At 37.7% G+C, this 23156-nt stretch overlaps 1 protein-coding gene across 8 annotated transcripts in view; it reads right to left on the reverse strand.

The window, feature by feature from the left end:
- Nucleotides 1-8440: 8440 nt before the first annotated feature.
- The window catches only part of CR2 (complement C3d receptor 2), a 49252-nt gene continuing 34536 nt past the window's right edge, over nucleotides 8441-23156 (reverse strand). For 7 of the 8 annotated variants that reach the window (XM_086342783.1, XM_086342782.1, XM_086342780.1 and 4 more), the window contains 7 exons: nucleotides 22433-22825; nucleotides 21213-21398; nucleotides 19691-19879; nucleotides 18707-18730; nucleotides 16701-16776; nucleotides 12108-12213; nucleotides 8441-9159 (listed from right to left, as the gene is read on the reverse strand). In XM_086342783.1, the coding sequence (XP_086198909.1) occupies nucleotides 12123-12213; nucleotides 16701-16776; nucleotides 18707-18730; nucleotides 19691-19879; nucleotides 21213-21398; nucleotides 22433-22825 (959 nt within the window). In that variant the 3' untranslated portion in view covers nucleotides 8441-9159; nucleotides 12108-12122. Of the gene's footprint in view, nucleotides 9160-12107; nucleotides 12214-13715; nucleotides 13788-16700; nucleotides 16777-18706; nucleotides 18731-19690; nucleotides 19880-21212; nucleotides 21399-22432; nucleotides 22826-23156 lie in introns of those variants that run through there. The other variant, XM_086342777.1, reaches the window with a different exon arrangement.

Below are 23156 nucleotides of genomic sequence, written 5' to 3' on the forward strand. Positions count from 1 at the left end.
AACAGAAAGAGACTCACAGACTTAGAGAAGAAACTTCTGGTTAGAGCAGGAGAAGGGATCCTTAGGACGTTCAGGATGGACATGTACACACTGTTATATTTAAAATTGATAATCAGCAAGAATCTACTGTATAGAACATGGAACTGCTGCTCAATGTTATGGGACAGCCTGGATGGGAGAGGGCTTTAGGGGAGAATGTATACATGTGTATGTATCCAGTCCCTTTGCATGGCTCAGTCCCTTTGCTGTTCACCTGGAACTACTACAACTTTGCTAACTGGCTATGTCCCTGATAGCTCAGTTGGTAAAGAAGCTGCCTGCAATGCAGGAGACCCTGGTTTGATTCCTGGGTTGGGAAGATCCCCTGGATAAGGGTTAGGCTACTCACTCCAGTGTTCTTCTGCTTCTCTTGTGGCTCAGCTTGTAAAAAATCCGCCTGCAATGCCGGAGACCTGGGTTCGGGTTGGAAAGATACCCTGGAGAAGGGAAAGGCTATTCACTCCAGTATTCCGGCCAGGACGAGTCCATGGGGTCACAAAAAATCAGACACAACTGAGTAACTATCATTTCACTTCACCTCAATACAAAATAAGAAGTTCAAAAAATAAAAAATTTAAAAATTTAAAAAAAGTATGATTTTGTCTGTAGTTTAGAGACTAGATAGGAATAAAGGAATAGTGGATGGAGATACCAAGAAGGAGGATTTTACCATCATCAGGATGAGATTTGGTGGTAACCATGACTGGGATTCGCTAAGAGTCAGACACGACTGAGCGACTTCACTTTCACTTTTCACTTTCATGCATTGGAGAAGGAAATGGCAACCCACTCCAGTGTTCTTGCCTGGAGAATCCCAGGGACGGGGGGAGCCTGGTGGGCTGCTGTCTATGGGGTCGCACAGAGTCGGACACGACTGAAGTGACTTAGCAGTAGCAGCAGCTGCAGCATGACTGGGATTAAAGTAGATAATTAAGAAAGATATTGGACTGTTCTATACATCAGTGTCTGAAATGAGTCGCCAGTCCAGGTTCGATGAACGATACTGGATGCTTGGGGCTGGTGCACTGGGACGACCCAGAGGGATGGTATGGGGAGGGAGGAGGGAGGAGGGTTCAGATGGGGAACACGTGTATAGCTGTGGTGGATTCATGTTGATATATGGCAAAACCAATACAATATTGTAAAGTTAAAAAATAAAATAGAAAGATATTGGAGATAGAATGAGCAAAATTTGCTCAAGCATTGGATTTTGGCAAATTTCTTAAAGTTACTGGTAAGGAAAAGACGAGAATCAATAGTTAGCTTTAGGATTCAAAATGAATGATAAAGGTGTTTATTGAAATAAGAAGTACGGGGGAGGTACAAGTAAGAATTAAAAGATGAGAGAAGTGGGGATGTGTGGTAGGCAGAAGAATGGTTCCTAAGATGCCCCTGTCCTATTCCCCACAACCTGTGTTATGTAACCTTATGTGGCAAAAAGGATTATGCAGGTGTAATTAACTTAAGGAGTTGGAGGTGGGGAGGTTATCCTCTATTATCTTGGTGGGCCGTCTAATCAAAGGGATTCTTATAAGAGTAAGGCAGCAGAACAGAGAGGGAAAAGGCAATGTCTGAAGCAGAGTTAGAGTGATGCCACCACAAGCCAAGGAATCCCAGCTACCTCTAAAATCTGGAAGAGGCAAGGAACAGCTTTTTCCCTGGAGCTTTCAGAAGGAGTCAGTCCCATCAACACCTTGGTTTAGCACTGTAATACTCATTTTTAACATCTAACCTCCAGAACTGTTTTTAAAATCTACACCTTTTCAAAATTCAAGGTAATTTGTTATAGCAGTATCAGGAAACCCATATGGAGGGGATGGGGGTAGTCTGATCAGGGGAGAGTAATGAAGGTTTTTTGGATTTTTAACTGAGAAAGTTATGGAACTTTTAGCCATGGAACAAATGGAGTGTAGTGAGGGCCAGAAGGTGTGAGAATATTCTAGGAAAAGGTTGAGAGTATAGTTTGTTGATATGAAACTAGACTTCTAGAAAGGCCCATTGAGAGGACTTTTGTAAAGGAAATGGATGGAAGACAATCAAAAATCTCAGGAATTGTTGGATCTGTTAAGGAACAAAATGTACAATAAACAATAGATCAGGATAGAAACATATGAACCACATTGATCCAGAGGTCTTAAAAATTTTTTTGTTGAAGTATAGTTGATATACAATACTATTTTAGTTTCAGGTGTATAACATAGTAATTCAAATTTTATAGATTATATTCCATTTAAAGTTATTATAAAATATTGTCTATACGGTAATTCCCCTACATATGAATCTTCAAGTTGTGAACTTTCAAAGATGCAAATGTGTATTTACATGTCCAATCATGTAAGTTAGTCCACCTGTCTGGTGTACTTGTCATGTTCACACCATCCTCTAGAAGTGGTTGCATTTTTTGCGTACTTTACTGTACAGTATGGTATAGAGTCCAATAGTGCAGTATCCTTATTTCAAGCCCAAAATGTCCAGAGGCAAGTGTAAAAGCAGCAGTGATGTAGTTGGTACTACTGTCCTTTTCAAGATACTATACTGTAAGATTTTAAATGTTTATTTTGTGTGTTTGTCTTTTTTTTTGTATTTGTGTGAAAAGTATTATAAACCCATTACGGTGCAATACTAGACAGAAGGTTGTTAGTTGGTTACCGAGGCTAACTTTATGAGACTTACGAACAAATTGGTCTTATGAAGGTACTCTCAAAACAGAACTTGTTCATATGTTGAAGAATTACTATACTCAATATATTTCCTGTGCTGTATGATGTATCTTTATACCTTATGTATTAAAACATAGTGGTTTGTGCCTCCTAACCCCCTATCCCTGTCCTCTCCTCCCGCTCTCTCCCCACTGGTAACCACCAGTTTGTCCCTTATATCTGTGAGTCTATTTCTGTTTTGCTGTATTCATTCTTTTGCTTTATTTTCTAAATTCCACACACAAATGATCACATACAGTATTTGCCTTTTTTGTCTGACTTATCAACTAGAGGTTTTTTAATATTTTTGTGTATTATGGACCCCTTTGCCTATTTGATCAAGCAGGACTCCTTCTCAGAATTGTTTTTATAAATGCATAAAATAAAGTACACAGAATTACAAATAAAACTGGTTATACGGAAATATAGTTCTAGTCATGAATTTTTGGAGGTCTGTGGTGATCAAGATAAAAACCCTAGATTTAAAAATTAGTAGAAGCAAAAGTCATTTGTTTCTAAAGCTAGAGTTAGAGCAAGTCATATGGAGAGTGGAGTAATTTCAAATATCAAATGCCGTAAAGGGGGAGGAGGGGTATGAGGATTGAAAAGGCTTCAAATATTTCAGTAAATATGTTAGCTCTTCTCTCCTCTGTGCATAGATATGGTTCATGGTGGAATAAAGACATTCAAGGTTGGAAATTAATCTTCACTCATTATCTCTTCACTGTTGGAGACCCACATACACACCGTCCAGCAAACCTGCACTCACTCAGCATGTACAGCCTTAGTTCACACAACAGTCCAAAATACTGTCTTACTTCATTAGTCCTTTTATTAAAGTCTCAGTTCCTACCCTCACTAGGTGAAGAAGGGCAGTGTCCCAAAGGCCAGATATGTTTTTAATCTTCCATCCTTGTCCATTAGACTCTCTCCTAAGGCTCTATTGCGATAAAATCAACTTTGATCACATCACATCACAACCCCCTTGTATTTTTTTAATCAATAAATTTATTTTAATTGGAGGATAATTGCAATGCTGTGATGGCCTCTGCCATACATCACCATGAACTGGCCATAGGCATACCTGTGTCACCTCCCTTCTGTCTCCCCTCCCGCCTCTTCCTCCTCCCCATCCCAACAGTTCAGGTCGTCACAGAGTGCTGGCTTTGGGTTTCCTTTGTCACACATCAAATTCCCATTGGCTATCTATTTTACACATGGTAATATATAAGATTCAATGCTACTCTCTCAAATCATCACACCCTCTCCTTCTCCCATTGTGTCCAAAAGTCTGTTCTTTACATTTGTGTCTTTTTTAATATTTTAATACTTTCCTTTTTAATACTTTGATACCACTCTTTCTAGGATTTGATATCATCCTTTCAAGATATTCTAAATAGAGCAATGAAAGAAGAAGCCAGATCATAGTAGGCTGTGGAAACAGAAATAGAAGATTGAACTCCCCAGGCTTACATCACAAGCTATCAGAATATGCCACTCATTACCACTTCTTTTTACACTAGTCTCCTAGCATCTGCTTTCTTCCCTCATTTCTGAAAGGTTTTAGCTCCTACCTCATGGCAAACTTCTCTACCGTTACTCCTGTCATAATCCTCAGTGATTTGATATTCAGTGATGGTATTTTCCAAATACCTTATCTTTTTTCAACAATCCTGTCCTTTCCTCTATTCTGCCACTTATGCCCATGGCCATATCTTAGACCCTGTCATCATCCATAAATACAGTCCCTCTATAATTTTGGCCATCCCACTGTCCAACCACCAATCCTATCCTTCTAGTTCACCTCTAGTACCTTGATCCCAACAATCTTGGTATCTCTCAGTACCTACGATCCGTTTATCTTTTCTTTCAATTTCACACACCCTTAGTATCCTCACGTTCATCCTGACAAGATTCAATTCAATTCCATGGTCCATCATTATAATCACTATCTTGCATTCTGCCTCAGCCGCCTTGCCCTTCTCCCAAGTTATTGTATTTATTATGTGAACAATTTTGCTTAGATTCATTTCTCCACAATTTTGCCCCTGTACTCATGAAACTGAATGTGGCTGGAAAAAAAAAAAAAAAAAAAGTACGTCCATGAGGACTAGTCTAATGACAACTCACTTCAAATGGACCTTTGTAATGCGGGCTGGTGTTCTTACTATACTTACCTAATCCATTTACTCTCTCATTCTTCCAAGTGACTATCAATTTTTTTTTTTTTTTGGCATTGAACTCTCACTTCTCCATTGTTCTTAATATGTTTAGAGCTTTGCTTCTCTTTTTTTTTTAAACGGAAAAAAATAGGAAAAAAATTTAAAAAAAAAAAACAAACTTCTCTCAAAATTTAATCTGAATATTTCTATCCGGTTTAGATAATTTATCTCCTGTTCATAGGGTTATATAGTTCACACCTTATCTAAGGCTAAATTTGCCACTAATGCACTAGATTCTATCTGTTCTTTCTTGCTCAAATACATCACTCTAGGAATTCCCCTCTCTCTCCAGAATTATTACTTCCCCTTTTCTACTGGATTTTTACCATAGCATGCAAACAAATTTCTCCAAATGCAGCAGACATAGTCCCTCTTTGATTTTTTTAAATTATTTTTTCATTTAAAAAATTTTTTCGCCTAATATTTCTTTTGCTTGCAACCCAATCTGATGAGATATCTATATCTGCAGAGCTACCTCCTTCATCCCCTTGAGTTTCTATTTTTATTTAAGTGTTACCTTCTCAATGAAGTCTTCTCTGGCCACTATTTACAGCTGCACATCCATTCAGAACTTCCTTTCCTCTTTATCTGCTTCATATAATGTTAAAATTTTTACTTATTTTTTCATTTTATTTCCATCTGACAATCTGCTTGTCATTTGCCTCTCCTCACTAGAATAAAAGCTACTTGAGAAAACATGTTCATTTATCACTGCTATATCCCACAACCTAAAACATTGCCTAGCACGCAAGAATGGGTACCATAATTATTGGTAAGTGAATAGATGAAATGGTTAAATCTGCTAAGTTCAACCACTTTTTCAGAAAATTTGATGGTAAAGAAAAGGGAGATAGTTTAAAAGAGAAAGCATGGATGGTTTGGGGGAGGATTTGTTTCAGGGTTGGGGGTGGATATGTGTTGCTTTAACTGAACCCATTCTTTTGGAATTAAGCCCCTGATTTTTCCTGATTCCACAGTTCCATATGGTTCAGATGGATCACAATTTCTCAAATATGACAGTATTGACATATTGAACCAGACAATTCTTTGTTTGGGGGCTGTCCTGAGCACTGTAAGATGTTTAGCAGCACCTCTGGCTTCTACCCACTAGATGCCAGTAGCATTCCCCTCCTCCAGCTGTGACAACAGCAAACGTCTACAGGTATTTCCAAATGTCCTCTGTGGGGTGTGGGGGACTGGGGGGAGAGAAGGGAGGGTGTGATTACCCCACTTGAGAAGAACTAAGGTAAATCAATTCTATCCCCAGTTCTAAGCCTAGGCAAACAGCTTAGCCCTTGTCATCTGCTTATTCACTGCTCTGATCTAGTAAGTGGTTCAGCTGAGAACATTGTCCCAATTTGGACAAGTAAGAGTTAGTGAAGGCACTTTTGAAAGAGTTATTGGACCAAAGAAGTTCTTTGTGCTGGAATGCTAAACTGACAGGGCTTCCTAGGTGGTGCTAGTGGTAAACGACCTGCCTGTCAATATAGGAGACCCAGGTTTGATCCCTGGGTCAGGAAGATCCCCTGGAGAAGGAAATGGCAACCCACGCCAGTATTTTTGCCTGGGAAATCCCATGGACAGAGGAGCGTGGCAGGCTACAGTCCATGGGGTCACAAGAGTTGGACACGACTTAGTGACTAAACCACCACCACCAGAGAAGGAGGCCAGCAGAAAAAAACAAAACCAGGGAATGAAACAGATTCCTAAAGATATGATTTGAATATTTAATTCCCATTTTGACTGAAACAAGCTGCACCCTTGACCTTTTCTGTCATGAGACATAAAATTCCTTCTTGGTTTAAACCAGTGTGAGATGGATTTCTGTCACCTGCAGCTGAATAAGTACTGGCTTGAACACATTTTGTAGGTGAAAAAAGGCAGGCAGTGATGAGAGAAAGTATAACTGAGGGAGCAATGTCCTGGAAGAAATAGAAAGGGATGAGAAAACTGTATAGTCTGTAAAAAGTGGTAAGTGGAATTGAGAATAAGGATGGATAAACTTGAGAGGTGAAGAAAGAGGAACTAGAAAGCTATCCTGTGATATTTTCATCCTCTGCTAAGATAAGGAAGGTGGTAAGATATAATATGGGGTTTTCCAGGTGGCTCAGTGGTAAAGAATCCACTTGCAATGCAGAAGACACGGGTTTGATCCCTGGGTCAGGAAGATCCTCTGAAGAAGGAAATGGCCACCCACTTCAATATTCTTTCCTGGAAAATCCAATGGACAAAGGAAACTGGTGGGCTATAGTCCGTGGAGTCGCGAAGAGCCAGGCACAACTTAGTAACTAAAAAACAACAGGTTATAGTAGATGGCTTGAGGTGAATGAACAAATGAGTTGGAGAAATGAAAATGTACTGTAAATGAATAAGATACCAAACTACATACCAACTGAAAGCAATTTCTTAAGGAGATATCTGGACACTCATGTTCATGTGTGGGGAGGCTAAGTTGCTTCAGTCCTGTCTTACTCTGTGCAACCCTATGGGCTGTAGCTCGCTAGGCTCCTCTGTCCATGGGATTCTCCTGGCATGAATACTGGAGTGGGTTGCCATGTCCTCCTGCAGGGGATCTTCCCAACCCAGGGACCGAACCAGCATTTCCTGTGTCTCCTGCATTGGCAGCTGGGTTCTTTACTATTAGCACCACCTGGGAGACCCATTCATGTTCATAGCAGCAATATTCACAATAGCCACAAGGTGAAAACAACCCAAATGTTCATTGACGGATAATTAGATTTTAAAATATTGTATATACATACAATGAAATATTATTCAGCCTGAAAAAGAATTCTGACACATGCTACAACACAGATGGACATTGAGGACATTATACTAAGTGAAATAAACTTGTCACAACAGAACAAGTAACTGTATGGTTCAACTTATATATGAGGTATCTTGAAGTAGTTATGAAATTCATATAAATGGAAAGTAGAACGGTTGTTGGCAGGGGCTGAAAGATGAGGGGAATGTGGACTTACTCTTTAATGGATATAGAGTTTCAGTTTTGTAAATTGAAAAAGTTCTGGAGATCTGTTGCATAGCAATGTGAATATACTTACACTTCTGAAGTGTACACTTAAAAATAGTTAAGACTAAATTTTGTTACATGTTTTCTTTACTACAATTTATTTTTTAAAGATGTCAAACAGCCTACAGAATCTAGAAAAGTGGGAGTAAATCTGTGGTAGTGAATGAGCAAGATTTTATTTTCTCAATAATTTAAATACTGGAACAGAGAACACTGACAGCCAGATTTAGAGTGTGGTAGGAGACAATGAGTGCACTGGGGGAAGGTGTTGCTGGATAAGTGTTGAGGATGAGGGAATTCAGTTTGTGGGTTGAGTTTGACTAACGTGACAAAATGGTGGGCTCCAGGATGCATAATTGTTAAATCAAAAATTCTAAAAACCCTAAAACTATGTCTGCTATTCAAGAGTTCATTAATTCCAGAAAAAAAGATCACAAAAGGCAAGATTTTTTTTAAGATAAAATTTACTTGAATGACTAATGTACACATTGTCAAATGACATTTTACAACTATAGTTACTTCTGAGTTAAAGCTTCAGAATTACAACTTGACTCCTATAATTTTAAAAAAGATGTGCAAACTGGAATTACTGAGTGATTATAGAAAGGCAAAAATATATTCGATGAGAAAAACTCAAATCAAGTGGAAATAAAAGTGAGATGTTTAACTAAATCAGAGAAAGATGCTCTTATTAAAATAAAAACAGGTTTCCCAACAAATGTATGCCTATCATAACCACAGGATATGCTTCATACTTTGCTTAAATAATTAAAACCACACTATAATTAAAAGCATATGGTAACATAAGTATGTTGATTGCAGTATATATGTCTAGATTCTTTCTAGACACAAGGAAAGCTCTTTTTAGTGCCTTCCTTAAAAATGTAACACTTCAGAGATATGTAACTGTTTATAGCCATAGCCTGTCTCCAGGTACATCACAGGTGAGGCTTCAAAAAGTCCTTGAAATGCACATGGCGGTAAAACTGGGCTCCCATCTTTACCATCATCAAGCAACTTTTCTTTGTTCTGCTTGAGACCGATTGCATATAGGAGTTAAATCTTATGAAACAATCTCACTGATGTTGAGACCATACTAATCCACCTATTGATAGTAGAATGGTTTCTTTCCAACCATCAGTAGGGTTCCAAGCGGTGAGGCATACTGAAATAGATTAATTTGTATTTAGGAGGTGGCATGAAAAGCAGTGATGCAACTCAAAGTTTAAATATGAGTGTTAACCTTATCTTTATATATACCAATTACAAGTGCTATAAACAATGAAGTATCATTCAATTAAATGGTCCATCATATTACAAGAAGCAAATAAATAATAATTAAATTTTGCATTGATAGATATGAATAAAAATAAACGAGGAAGAAATTAAAATAATGGTCTCCTACTAACTTACTCATATATTCATTCAACAAACATTTACATGATAGCTTTACTTTGGGCCCCCAGGGCTTTGGTTTTAGAGATCACTCTGGCATAGTCTCTCCCATCCTCTTCTTCTCTTTTTCTGCAACTCATCGGCAACAAGGCATCATTTTCTTCCTCAACTGCCACAGCAGTTTTTCTCTGTCTAGTTTATGGCACTTAATGTTACACTATGATATGTATATGTCTTATTTCTCTGACTAAAATAAGTTCCAAGAGGGTAGAGGTGGTATCTTCATTTTATATTTTATAACTCATATAGGAGAAAGCAGCTTGAAGTCATATTTGAGCTTGAATTCTACCTTTGTCAACTACTGACCCCGAGTCTTTGGTCAAGAGAATTTTTTCTTCCTGGTTTTGTCACCGAGGATATTATATGCCCATTCAGGTATTGCTGCTGCTGCTGCTAAGTCGCTTCAGCCGTGTCCGACTCTGTGCGACCCCATAGACGGCAGCCCACCAGGCTCCCCCGTCCCTGGGATTCTCCAGGCAAGAATACTGGAGTGGGTTGCCATTTCCTTCTCCAATGCATGAAAGTGAAAAGTGAAAGTGAAGTCACTGAGTCTAGTCCGACTCTTAGTGACCCCATGGACTGCGGCCCACCAGGCTCCTCCATCCATGGGATTTTCCAGGCAAGAGTACTGGAGTGGGGTGCCATTGCCTTCTCTGACTAAGGTATTACCTTGGAATAATACACACCTTTTACAGTTGCAGTGAAGGCTAAATGAGATAAGGCATGAAAGAGCCTTAGCAAACCTCAGGGGGGCTCTTCATGTTGCCTGTCAACATTTCTGTACTCCCTATCATTCAGGCTTCACCTATCATGGTGACAAATTAATACCTTCTTCTCCTTCTCCTCAAGTCTTTAACATCTCCTTTTCTTATCTCCTTGTCAGCTGGTCATTTTGCTTTTTATTCACTGAGAACACAGAGGCATCAGAAGAGAGCTTCTACATGTGTTTTCCCAATCACATCTCCCCACCTGCCTTCATCTGCTCCCATGTGTTCTGCCTTTCCTGTTACTAAGGCCAGGCTCCTGGCTAAGGTCTACCTCCTGCTTGAACACTAGATCCCATTCCTCCTAGCTTAGGACATTGCTCCCACAATTTTTCCTTTTCTTTCCCTGTCATTTCCTTCCTTCCCCCTAGATCATTCTCTTCAGCTTATAGGAATAGCAGCTATTTCTCCATTGTTACAAATATGTCCCTTTGCTTCTTATCCTTGCCATTACTCTATTTATCTGCTCCTCCCTGTAGAAAAGATCCTTGAAAGAGAAATCTCCAATTTCTCCCCTTTCATTCTCTCTTAAACACTTCTGTCAACTCCAATTTGCTTCTTTTCCCCTACACCAAAACTGTTCTTATCAAGATTACCAGCAAATCTTATGCCAAACCCAGGTCAGTTTTCACATTGATGTTCCTTGATCTATCAGCACATTTGACAGGGTCTATCACTCCCTCCTCCTTAACGTTCTCTCTTTGCATGACTCCTGGAACACCACACTCTGGGGTTCCCTCCTGTATCAGAGCAGCTGCTATGCTCTTGTGTCAGCTCCTTCCCACTCTATGACTCCTAATGTTGGAGGATCCAGGGCTCAGCATTCAGACCCATTTTCTTCCCTTGCCTATCTCACTCCCTTTATTGACCTTACTCGGTTTCATTATTCTGTATATCCATACACTGACAAGACCCAACTTTGTATCCCAAGTCTGGTCCTATTCCTAAAATGCTGAGTTGTACATCCAGCTATCTTTTTAGCACCTGTATGTGGATATCTATTAGATATCTTACATTTAACATCTCCAAAGTGAACTGCTCATGTTTCTCTCTGGTCTTGATTTCATTCTCAGTTGTCTTAATTAACAGCAATTCTATACTTCGGGCTGCTCAGGCCAAAAACTCAGGCATCATCATTGACTTCTCCCTTTCTCTCATACCCTGATACAAACTGTCAGCAAATTCTACTGTCACTATCTCAAAAATGTATGAAGAATCTGACCTCTCCTCACCAGGCTGGTAATAGCAATTCACAACTTTAATTAGAGTTTTGTGATAGCGTCCACATGGAGGCCCCATCTTTCACCTCTGGCACTTACACTCTCTTCTTGATGAAGAAGTTAAAGTGATCATTTGCTTCCCTGTTTAAAATCCTTCAATGATTCTCATCTCAGAGCAAACACCAAGTTCATTACAATGACCTACCATACCCTATAGGGCCATCAATCTTCACCCTCCTCCTTGTGTGTGCCTCCAATGCAGCAGGAACATACCACCTGATACGGTCTTTGTGCTCACTGTTCTTTCTTCCTCTACAAGGCTGTCCTTGCTTCACACTAGTCTTTGCTGAACTGTCATTTTCTTAGTGAGGACTTCCCTTCTAACTCTTCTTCCCTATCTAGCCCCTTTTCTGGTTTATTTTTTCTCACAGTATTTATTGATTGATTGATTCTTATTTTGTTATGTATTTAAATATTTGTTGAATAGATGAATAAATTTAAAAAAACAGGGACATGAGTTGGTAATGTGAAGCAAGTAAACAGATTTTGTGCATAATTATTAAAGACCTATGCAACAGAGCCATATATATTTAGTACTATACTTATTGATAAATATAAATTGAAAGAAATTTTGACATAGAAATTAATAAAATATTTAAAACTTCATTAGATACCAGTTTGTCTTCTGATTAGTTTGCTGGGCTGTATGGGTCAACAGAGTATATGTCTAGTGTTTCTAAATGAACATCTTCTTTATAGTTTGTATTTGTGTAGTAATTGCTAAATGGAAAAAAAAAAGAAAAGAAAAAATAAATTCTTTATTCACTGGCCAAGATTACTATATAAAGGTGTAACAGTTGTTTTCTTTTTTGCAATTCCCAACACATAGTAAGTACTTTTTATGGATGATTTCATTTTATTGTCTTAACTATCTTATGAAGTAATCATTATAATTCTCATTTTTTGAAAAGACCCATAAAAATAATTTGCTAAGCTACTAAGTGTCCAAATCAGAAGTTGGCAAAACCAATACAATATTGTACAGTAATTAACCTCCAATTAAGATAAATAAATTTACATTTAAAAAAAGAAGTTTACATTGGGCAGCTTTATCCAGGCCTTTTAATGACTAATAATTAGGACTCCCAGATTGAAAAAATTTATAAAGAAGCTTTCACTTTATAATATGATTATAAACTTACCTTTGGAGGGCCAATCTTCCAAACTAACTTAAAAAGAAATTTTTATATTTGATATTTAATTCAAAATACTTATATAATCATGCAGCACTAAAAATTTTAAATGACTTTTAAGACATTTTTACTTTTTTTCTTTCAAAGCACATGTACTTTGCTGTGCTTCTAAAACATTTTGTCAAAATTAGCAAAAGACAATAAAAGGTGATTGCACTATCATGTAGAACTCTGAGATAAAATAATACAAAATTACTAGGAAAGAAAGTTTACCACTAAGGGTACTTACAACTTGCCACTCACTATCACATTTAAGAGGTCAATTTACATATTTAGCAGGAAGAGACATTAAAATTATTACAGAAGATAATTTTTAGGTTAATGTGAGATTTAGGTTTTACTGAAACATCTTAGAAGGCAAGAAGAGAATAACATAGTCTCTTCTTCACGTTTGAATAACTTCAAAATATTTAATTTTGTTAGTAGACATTGATTTTTAAATGATCCATTACTCATCTTACTTACAAAAAGTATTTAAGGCAGTTCAAATGTCTGTATTAAGTATAAGAAACTAAACTGAAGTCAGTTAGAAAATGGAAATAAAACAAGTGATGCTTAGAAGTTTAATTAACATATATGTTTAGTTCATAATCAACTGAGGCTCTTATGTATAGTGTTTGATATAAACATGTTAATAACTTTGTTAATAACTTTAATAATCAGATAGGAATATTACAAATTATTTATGCTTATAGGTGTTCCCAAAGTTTACAAATTTTCCTACACATGTAATGCTCTGATAGCAAACTTTGTAAAAGGAAGGTAGGAGATAGAGACCACCTTTTCTATTTACTTAAATGTCTTTTTAAATCACTCTTGACTAAAATTATGTTCTAACTTCCTGTGAGAAAAGCCATGCAAATGACATCTCTATGTTTGTTTTCTTAAGACCTTTAACTCTCCTGAATTCTATGAAGCCATTTTCTCCCAACTTTCTTTCCTCTTACTTCTGACAGTTCCTTCCCCCTCTTGCCTTTTAAGTATTACCGTTATTCTTAGATCTGTCTTCATCCTTGTTCTAATCTTCTATTTTGTTTGGTACCAAGGCTTCAATTGTGATTTAAGCATCATCTACCTGAGTCCAGGCCTCTCTCTTGAGTCCTGGAAGAGAGTACCTAGAAGTAGCAGATCAGAACTGCACCATTTTCCCCCACAAACCTATCCCTCTCCGTTTTTTGTGAACCATTGGATCCATCCAGTGGCACCCACTTGATTCATACTTTGTGTCCCCTTCTTCCCACATTTAATAATTCACTAAACCTTGAAATACTGATTGAAGGCGGGAGGAGAAGGGGACAGCAGAGGATGAGATGGTTGGATGGTATCACCAACTCAATGGACATGAGTTTGAGTAAGCTCCAGGAGTTGGTGATGAACAGGGAGGCCTGGTGTGCTGCAGTCCATGGGGTCACAAAGGGTCAGACATGACCGAGCAACTGAATTGACTACACTGAAATCCTGAAAAGCCTATTGTCTTCATAGTGAAAATATTTCCTTTTAAGATTTTTTTGGACATGGACCATTTAAAAAGTCTTTATTGAGTTTATTACAATATTGCTTCTGTTCTATGTTTTGATTTTTTGGTCAGCAGGCATGTGGAATATTAGTTCCTAATCAGGTATTGAACATATACTCCTGCGTTGGAAGGTGAAGTTTTAACCACTGGACCACCGGGGAAGCCCTTGAAGATATTTCCTACATCTATTGCATCCTCTTGATCCTCACCACTGCTGCTTTGGTTGACAACTCAGTACTGCCCCTTTTTAAAAAACTGAAAATCTGAACATATTGTTTCTTTGCTTAAGATTCTACAGGGTAAACACCAACTCCTTGTCGTGGCATACAAGGCTTTTGATGATCTAACTTTCAGACCATCTTTCCCCAAGACTGTTAAACATCAGTCCCATGAGATGTTAAAGGCATTTTATGAGAAAAAAGTTCAGCAGCCCAACTCGTCTGCAAGACTCGTTTTTGAAAAATTAAATGGGCTTCTTTCGTGTAGGACCTTAAATAGTCTCATGGTCATTGTGAATCCCCATGAGAAAAATGTAGCTTGAAGTATATCCCAATATTATTTGTTCATAGAACATCATTTCCCCTGAAATCATTCACAAAACAAAGGTTATGTGATAAACTCTGATAAACACTACTGCCTAAAGTACCTCCGACTGTAGACCCTTGCCAGACCTACTGCATTTAGGCCCTTCCAGGCTTAGAACAAACTATTCAGGTTCAAATATGCCATTATTACATAATTTCAATGTTACCCCCTTCATGTCTGATGCCTCCTCTAGGCATTACAGAACTGTGAACAGTGCAATCAGATCACTTAGATAGATCCAAATGATTGGCTTGTTAAAGTAATTTTGCTGGAATTTGTGGGTGACATGTTTATGGTGACATGATTTGGTCATCCCCCACTGGAAGTTATATGAGATTTGGTAAGACTTTACCTGATTATCCTCCCTATCACTAGCATTTATTGATCCTTAAGAACCTGGGCACACAGAACATTCCCTGGCTGATAATTGACGATATCATTTGCTAAAAGTGTATCCTTTGTACCTACCAGAATATTCTGCAATTTCCATAAGATTTTATGTATCAGAGGGGATCTTTTATGTCACTTAAACCTATGCTAACTTCAATGTTTCTCAGGCATGTCAATTGCTTATGTAGTTCTTATAATATATGATGGAAAAACAAGTCCCAAACTGCACCTTCTACTTGGAATACTTTTCTCTACTTGTCTACACTCTGTGAGGCATACCTGCAACATCTTCTCCACTATGAAAGCTTTTCTGATCAAAATTCCTAAGTACTGACCATTTGATTGCATCCCCACCAAACATTACTTAATCTACTCTGGCAATAATACTTTATGGATACAAATTTTTTTTAATAATAAATTTAAAATAAAATGAAAAAGTATGTCTAATTTATGTGTGATAAAACATAATATAGCAAAATGTAGAAACCTAGTAGTATATTTAAAGAGTCATGAAAACAACAATTGAGTTGTTTAAAGATTGCTTAAACAAATAGAAAGGCCTAGTATGTTTCTGTATGAGAAAGCATTTACAGAAAATGTGCCAATTCTCAAAGGTTAACCTATAGACATAAATGTAATCACAACATATATGTCTTTAGAAAATGACAGATCATCTAAAACTCCTATAAGAACAAACAGAAGAAAGAGGAAAATCTTTAAAAACTATAATGAGGGGATTCTTGTCTTGTTAGAAGTTATAATATCAGAAAACTATACTATTTGAATGCAAAGTGTTTGTGATAGAAAAATAGACACATCAATGAAACAATAAAAAAAGAATCCAGAAATACAATATATCCAGATATATTATTTGATATATGATCAAATTGGAGCTAACTTTCTGGAAAACCATTTGGCAATATTAACTAAGCATCTAAATGTTCATACACTTATTCCTAGAATTCTAAGGATCTAAGCTAAGGAAATATGGAGATGTAGAAAAAGTTTCTTTAGGTTTTTCTTGTTTTTATTTATTATGAAAATAAATGCAGAAGCAGTTTAAAATCTACACAATATGGATACATATTATAGAAAAATATGCAATCAAATTGGTAAAAAGAAAATGTGATTTAAATATAAAAATAGGCTAAATGAAAAAAAAATTAAGGCAGGATTAAAAAAAAATAAGGCCAATATTGCAGTTTAAAAAAAAAGAAATAAAATAATCATATAGGCAAATGCCAAATATCAGCAGTTTTTATGACTGGGACTTTTTCCTATTTTTTAGATTTTTTATTATGTATAAATAAATATTATCTTATCTGTATAAATACCATTCAAATAAAATGAATGCTCGTTATCTTTTAAGTTCTTACAGAAAGGATATTCTATTTAACACAAGATGCCTTATTCCAGTTATCACATTGCAGTATTTATTTCATTTAACTTGTGCTTCTGTGTTTAGTTTTAGGAAAGAAGTCAAAATCTTTTGTGTATTTTTGTCAAGCAGGCCTCAAACTTACCGTTCTCTGTGTTTTGATATCATGTATAAGGCGACAGCACCCAAGCAGAAAAGAGCTATTACCCCAGCAGAAAAACCTAAAATACAAAACAGAGTATTAAACGATAGAAAAATGTAACCTACATTGTTTTGAAGTGATTGTGGGGCCTGTTCCTAGTGGTGGGGAAAATGTTATGTGACTTTTTTGCTTATTCTTCTTCAGCCATACAGATACTAAATTCCGAAATAGTTGTATGTGGGCTTACGTTTTGGATTTAATCCAGTTCATATTTATTCTAAAGCACCAAGCATTTGATCACAAGGTTCCAGTCAAGTTTAGGTTCAGCTTTTCTGTTCTTTTCAGTTTTATTAGTAATATTCTTGTCACTGGAGTGAAATTAGAAGCTCAGGACACCAGGATTCCGTGACTTTTCATACAATATTTAACTCTCAGTTGTGAAATATATTTTGCCACTGCAGAATAAATGAATCTGTTTTGATAGCAACCAAATTATGCAAAAGACCAATAGTTAAACGAAAGTTTTGTGTGTGGCACTCACTAGCTCAGTCATGCCGTACTTTTTGCGACCCCATGGACTATAGCCTGTGAGGCACCTCTGTCATAGAATTCTCCAAGCAAGAATACTGAAGTAGGTTGTCATTTCCTTCAGGGTATCTTCCCAACTGAGAGATTGACCTCACATCTTTTGCATCTTCTGCACTGACAAGTGAATTCTTTACCTCTGCACCATATGGGAAGCCCAAACTTTTAGTAAACCTAAACTTTTGAACTAAAAACTGGGAGTAGCTGATCAAGTCATTCATTTCATCCTATCCAAAAGTGACAGTTTGTGATGTGAAGTGCACATTAAAAGAGCCTTAGAACACTTAAAAGAAAAAAAAGTACAATTTCTCATGAGTTCAAATGAAAAACTTAACAGGCAGGATACAGGGCTTCCCTGGTGGCTCAGATGGTAAAGAATCCGCCTGCAATGCGAGAAACCTGGGTTGGATCCCTGGGTTGGGAAGATCCCCTGGAGAAGGGAATGGCAACTCACTCTAGTATTCTTGCCTGGAGAATTCCATGGACAGAGGAGCCTGGTGTACCACGGTCCATAGGATCACAAAGAGTTTGACATGACTGAGTGACTAAGCACAGCACATATCAGTTCTGTTCAGTTGCTCGTCTGACTTTTTGCGACCCCATGAACTGCAGCACTCCAGGCTTCCCTGTCCATCACCAACTCCCGGAGCTTACTCAAAGTCATATCCATTGAGTTGGTGATGCCATCCAACCATCTCATCATCAGTCGTCCCCTTCTCCTCCTGCCATCAGTCATTCCCAGCATCAAAGTCTTTTCAAATGAGTCAGTTCTTCACATCAGGTGGCCAAAGTATTGGAGTTTCAGCTTCAGTGTCAGTCCTTTCAATGAATATTCAAAACTGATTTCCTTTAGCATGGACTGGTTGGGTCCCCTTGCTGTCCAAGGGACTCAAGAGTCTTCTCCAACACCACAGTTCAAAAGCATCAGTTTTTTGGCCCTCAGCTTTCCTTATAGTCCAACTCTCACATTCATACATGACTACTGGAAAAACCAAAGCTTTGGCTAGACGTACCTTTGTTGGCAAAGTAATGCCTCTGCTTTTCAATATGCTGTCTAGGTTGGTCATAATTTTTCTTCCAAAGAGCAAGCATGTTTTAATTTCATGGCTGCAGTCACCATCTGCAGTGACTTCTGAGCCCCCAAAAATAAAGTCTGTCACTGTTTCCATTGTTTCCCCATCTGTTTGCCATGAACTGATGGGATCAGATGCCATGATCTTAGTTTTCTGAATGTTGAGTTTTAAGCAGCTTTTCACTCTCCTCTTTCACTTTCATCAAGAGGCTCTTTAGTTCTTCACTTTCTGCCATAAGGGTGGTGTCATCTGCATATCTGAGTTTATTGATATTTCTCCAGTGCCTCAAAATTTACATATATTTGTATAAATTACCTTAGAAGTTTTATTGAAGAATTTAAGAAAACTTACCAGCAATAAGAGGAGCAAGTGAACCTAAGGAAAATACAAAATCATGAAAACATTAGTTTAGTTGCATGGCTCCACATAGCTCCAAATACCATGGATGTCCCAGAAATTAACACTCAGATCCCTCTTCTTTAAGTCTACTTAAAAAGATGTATCAGAACACTGAATTATACCCAATCTTTCTTCATTCTTTATGTAACAACTTCATTGGCCTTTAAATTTTTTTCCACTTTAAGGTGAGGTAGTTTACTCATGAAAAAAAAAATAATAATAAGCTCAACTTTATAATCAGGGATTTCTCAGGTCAGAATGGAAACAACGATTACAACAGTTTAGTTAGCATATTTTTGGAGGTCCCTGTCATATCAGTAAGCACTTATAAATCAAGATTCAGCAATAGCAGAAGTCTCAGGAGCAACTTCTTTCAAAATACAGTCTGTCTTTTGTATCTGTGGATTCAACCAACCACTAATTAAGAAATATTTGAAAAAGTAAAATATTCCAGGAAGTTCCAAAAAGCAAAGCTCACGCTGTTAGCCCAGCATCTATTTACATAGCATTTACATTGCATTGGGTATTATAAATAATATAGAAATGACTTCAAGTATATGGGAGGATGTGCACAGATTATATGCAAATACTATGCCATTTTACATAAGGGACTTGAGAATCTGCAGATTTTTGTATCTGAGGGGGTCCTAGAACCAATTCCCCTGAGGATACCAAAGGACCACTGTATAAGGCTGTGAGCTTTGCACCTTTTAAATCAGTGCTCATCTCTCTTTATATTCTTTCTTTACTTTCCCAATCTTCAGAAAGTCTCACTTTTACTACAATAGACCACTGACTTCAAATTCTTCTGTTACTATACCACTGATCACAAACCTACATCACTTTGAAACCCAGGAGTCCCTGAAATTGGATAACCCTCTGTCTCTTCTTTCCAGTGAAACAAGTAGAAGCTGCAGAGAAGCTCTTTGCACTTACTGGGTGATTTGCAAACAGCCAAGGGAGGGTTCCATCGGTGATCTTCCTGACACTGGCTCTGGGGACTGCCTTCTAGGGTATACCCGTCTTCACACATTAAAGTGACAACAGCTCCATATTGATACATTCTTCCAGGCTCCAGCCCATTCTGGATTCCATTTATATGTTCTGGGAAGCTACAGTTCACCTCTGAAATTAAAGGAATCTAATTGAATCTGTGTCATATTTTGACCTTCAACTAAGAATGTAGATACTGCCCTTAATGGAAAGATTTATGAAACCAATTTATTCTATTCTCAGTTAGTAAAACTTCACTGAAATAACACAAAATTATATCCTAGGCATAGACTTTTAGTGTCAGCCATCTACCTCAATAACACCCTGGTTATCAAATAACTTTCTTTCTTGTGCTTTAGTCTCTAAACCAATAATGAATAATTTTTGTGGCTTCTTAGAGAAATGATGCAGGATGAATGAGTAATGTTAAGACTTCTGAATTATTTCCTCAACTTCTACTCTTGTTCTCTAACTCTTCTTAGATCTTTAGTCTTTGCAGTGTAGTGGCCAATAGTGTGAGATTTTGGATTTAAACTAACTCTAGGGCTTTCAAGTTGTTTGACTCTGTATAAGTTATAAATCTCTCCATTCTTCGAGGACTTCATCGATAATACAGGAATAATGACACCAATCTCATACGGTTCTCATGAGGATTAAATGACAGAAGGCATGCAAAGTGCTGTGTGCCCTAAGTGCTCAACTAATATTTAGTATTAACTCACCACTCATATTTCATATGCACTATTTATGATAGTAAAAATGACATTCTGAAAAACTTTTATAAGTATACCCATAATTCTACCACCACTTACAGGGAAATATGCTCAAAAAAGTATTTTTAGGAGTATTTTGTCAAATGTACACTTATCATAACTAACCACAGTGCACATTCGATCTGTATTAGTTGTTTAATCTACATAAAGACTTCATCTTTCCATATTTAAGTGACTACATATATGATAGCTCATATAGACTAAGGCCTTCAGTCATTTTCTTTATTTTGCAATATTTAGATTACTTCATCTATTAATCCAATTAAATATATTTAATTGTATTAAATACATTAATTAAATGATCCAATCAATGCATCTATTTGGCTATTTTAAGTTGAAAGTACTTAGGAGAAGGCAATGGCACCCCACTCCAGTACTCTTGCCTGGAAAATCCCATGGACAGAGGAGCCTGGTAGGCTGCAGTCCATGGGGTCACTAAGAGTCAGACACAACTGAGCGACTTCACTTTCACTTTTCACTTTCATGCATTGGAGAAGGAAATGGCAACCCACTCCAGTGTTCTTGCCTGGAGAATCCCAGGGACGGCGGAGCCTGGTAAGCTGCCATCTATGGGGTCTCACAGAGTCGGGCACAACTGAAGTGACTTAGAAGCAAGTTGAAAGTACTTAACTGAAAATATCTACTTGGGACAAATTTTATTTAAAAAATAAGAAAACAAATACAGAACACACCTTTACAATATGGAGCAGGTTGGTTCCAGGTTCCTTCATGTGTGCAAAGAAGGAGTGCCTCTCCCACAAGCAGATAGCCTTGGTTGCAGCTGTACAGGATTGACATTCCAGGAGAAAATCGAGTTATGTCTCCACCAGTATGATTTCCATGGGAGATTGTAAGTGGACGTTGACAGCCAAAGAAAGCTTAGACATCAATATGAAAGGATTTTTAATTTAGTACAGAGGAACACATAGCCAATACTCTCTGTAGTTGATAACAATACATAAAGAAGGCAGGCAACAAGCCAACTGATCAGTATCCAAAAATACTCATTCCACCCAAACCAAGCAGTATAGGACAGATATTTGCATTTCCTACCTACACCATATATGATCTGAAAGCAAATGTCAAAAGTAAGATAATGAAACATCAGTGGTTGCAGCCTACAATTGTAATCTATCAAAGAATAGTAATCTTTTCTCTTTATATGGTAGAAAGGCTATAGTCAAGTGTCACGCCTTCAAATATCTACAGGCACCAGGAAGTGATGCCAAGTTATAGAGCACCTATCTTTCTAAAAATGGCAGCCACTGCCTAATTCAAGCTACTGGTACCTTGCAGGAAAGCAAAGGGGATCCTCACTGTATCACAGATTCACAGTTTATCTTGGGCAGTAGGGATGGGTCTCACTTAAAATAAGACTGCTGTGCTAGACAAAAATAAACAGTTCTGAATTCAGTTCTTGGTTGCCAGTTGGCATTCTCTGTTGCAGATAGCCACTGACAGGGATAAAACCACCAATGACAACTAAAATTACAAGACAATTAAGTGGGTTTTAAGGCTAGTTCCATTCTCCAGAATACTCAAATATATCTTTCTGGCTGATAGCACAGCCTTAAATATGAAATTATCAAGCAATGTTACTGCCAAACATTTGCTGAAAAAGGTATGTGCATTTTTGCTATTCTAAACTAATAAAAATAATAAATTTGGAAGATCCTATCAATTTAGAAGTTAACTGTTATCCTTTCATGTACCTTTTGTCAACATGCTTGGAAAGAAAAAGGAAAACAAAAAATGAGCTGAGAAAATAAGACAAGCAAGTGTTTTGTAAAATAATATGATTACCTAAGCTTTTAACTTGCCTTTCTATAGGTGAAATGACAAGTGCACATTCAAAACCCCTTTTTAAAAATTCTATGTAACACCCCATATTTTGTTCCTTAAAATATCTTACCCTTTTTGATGCAAGTTGGTACACCTGGCACCCATTTGTTGTTGGTATGGCATCTAATCAAGTGACTGCCATTCATGATGAAGCCGGGATTGCAGGCAATATGTAATATGTCATTGTGGGAATATGAAGAATAGGTTTTATTTAGCTTGTGTCCATGCATGACTTCTGGGTTAGGGCAGTGAGTCACAGGAGGAGATTTTAAGCACTGCGGGGCACGTCCACTCCAAGATACAAGTCCTTTAGAATCACTTATGCACCGTATACTTTTCTCTCCCAGGAGATCAAATCCTTGATCACATTCATAAGAGACTTCGCTTCCATATGGAAAGCCTCCTGGCAGCACACCTCTGTACCTCCCATTGTTAATCACTGGTGGGTCCTGACAGTGGATAACTGCAGAAGAGAACAGGAAATTCTGCTTCAGCTGGTACACCATAGTAGACAGTCTTCATTCAGATACAAATGCCACTATGCAACTGTGTGTACTGCTGCTGCTACTGCTGCTGCTGCGTTGCTTCAGTCATGTCTGACTCTGTGCAACCCCATAGACAGCAGCCCACCAGACTCCCCTGTCCCTGGGATTCTCCAGGCAAGAACACTGGAGCGGGTTGCCATTTCCTTCTCCAATGCATGAAAGTGAAAAGTGAAAGTGAGGTCTCTCAGTCGTGTCCGACCCTCAGCGACCCCATGGACTGCAGCCGACCAGGCTCCTCTGTCCATGGGA

The sequence above is a fragment of the Bos grunniens genome, chromosome 16 (assembly GCF_055505025.1).
Source record: "Bos grunniens cultivar Pamir isolate PY7600 chromosome 16, Bosgru_T2T1.0, whole genome shotgun sequence".
In the NCBI taxonomy this organism is placed as follows: Eukaryota; Metazoa; Chordata; class Mammalia; order Artiodactyla; family Bovidae; genus Bos; species Bos grunniens.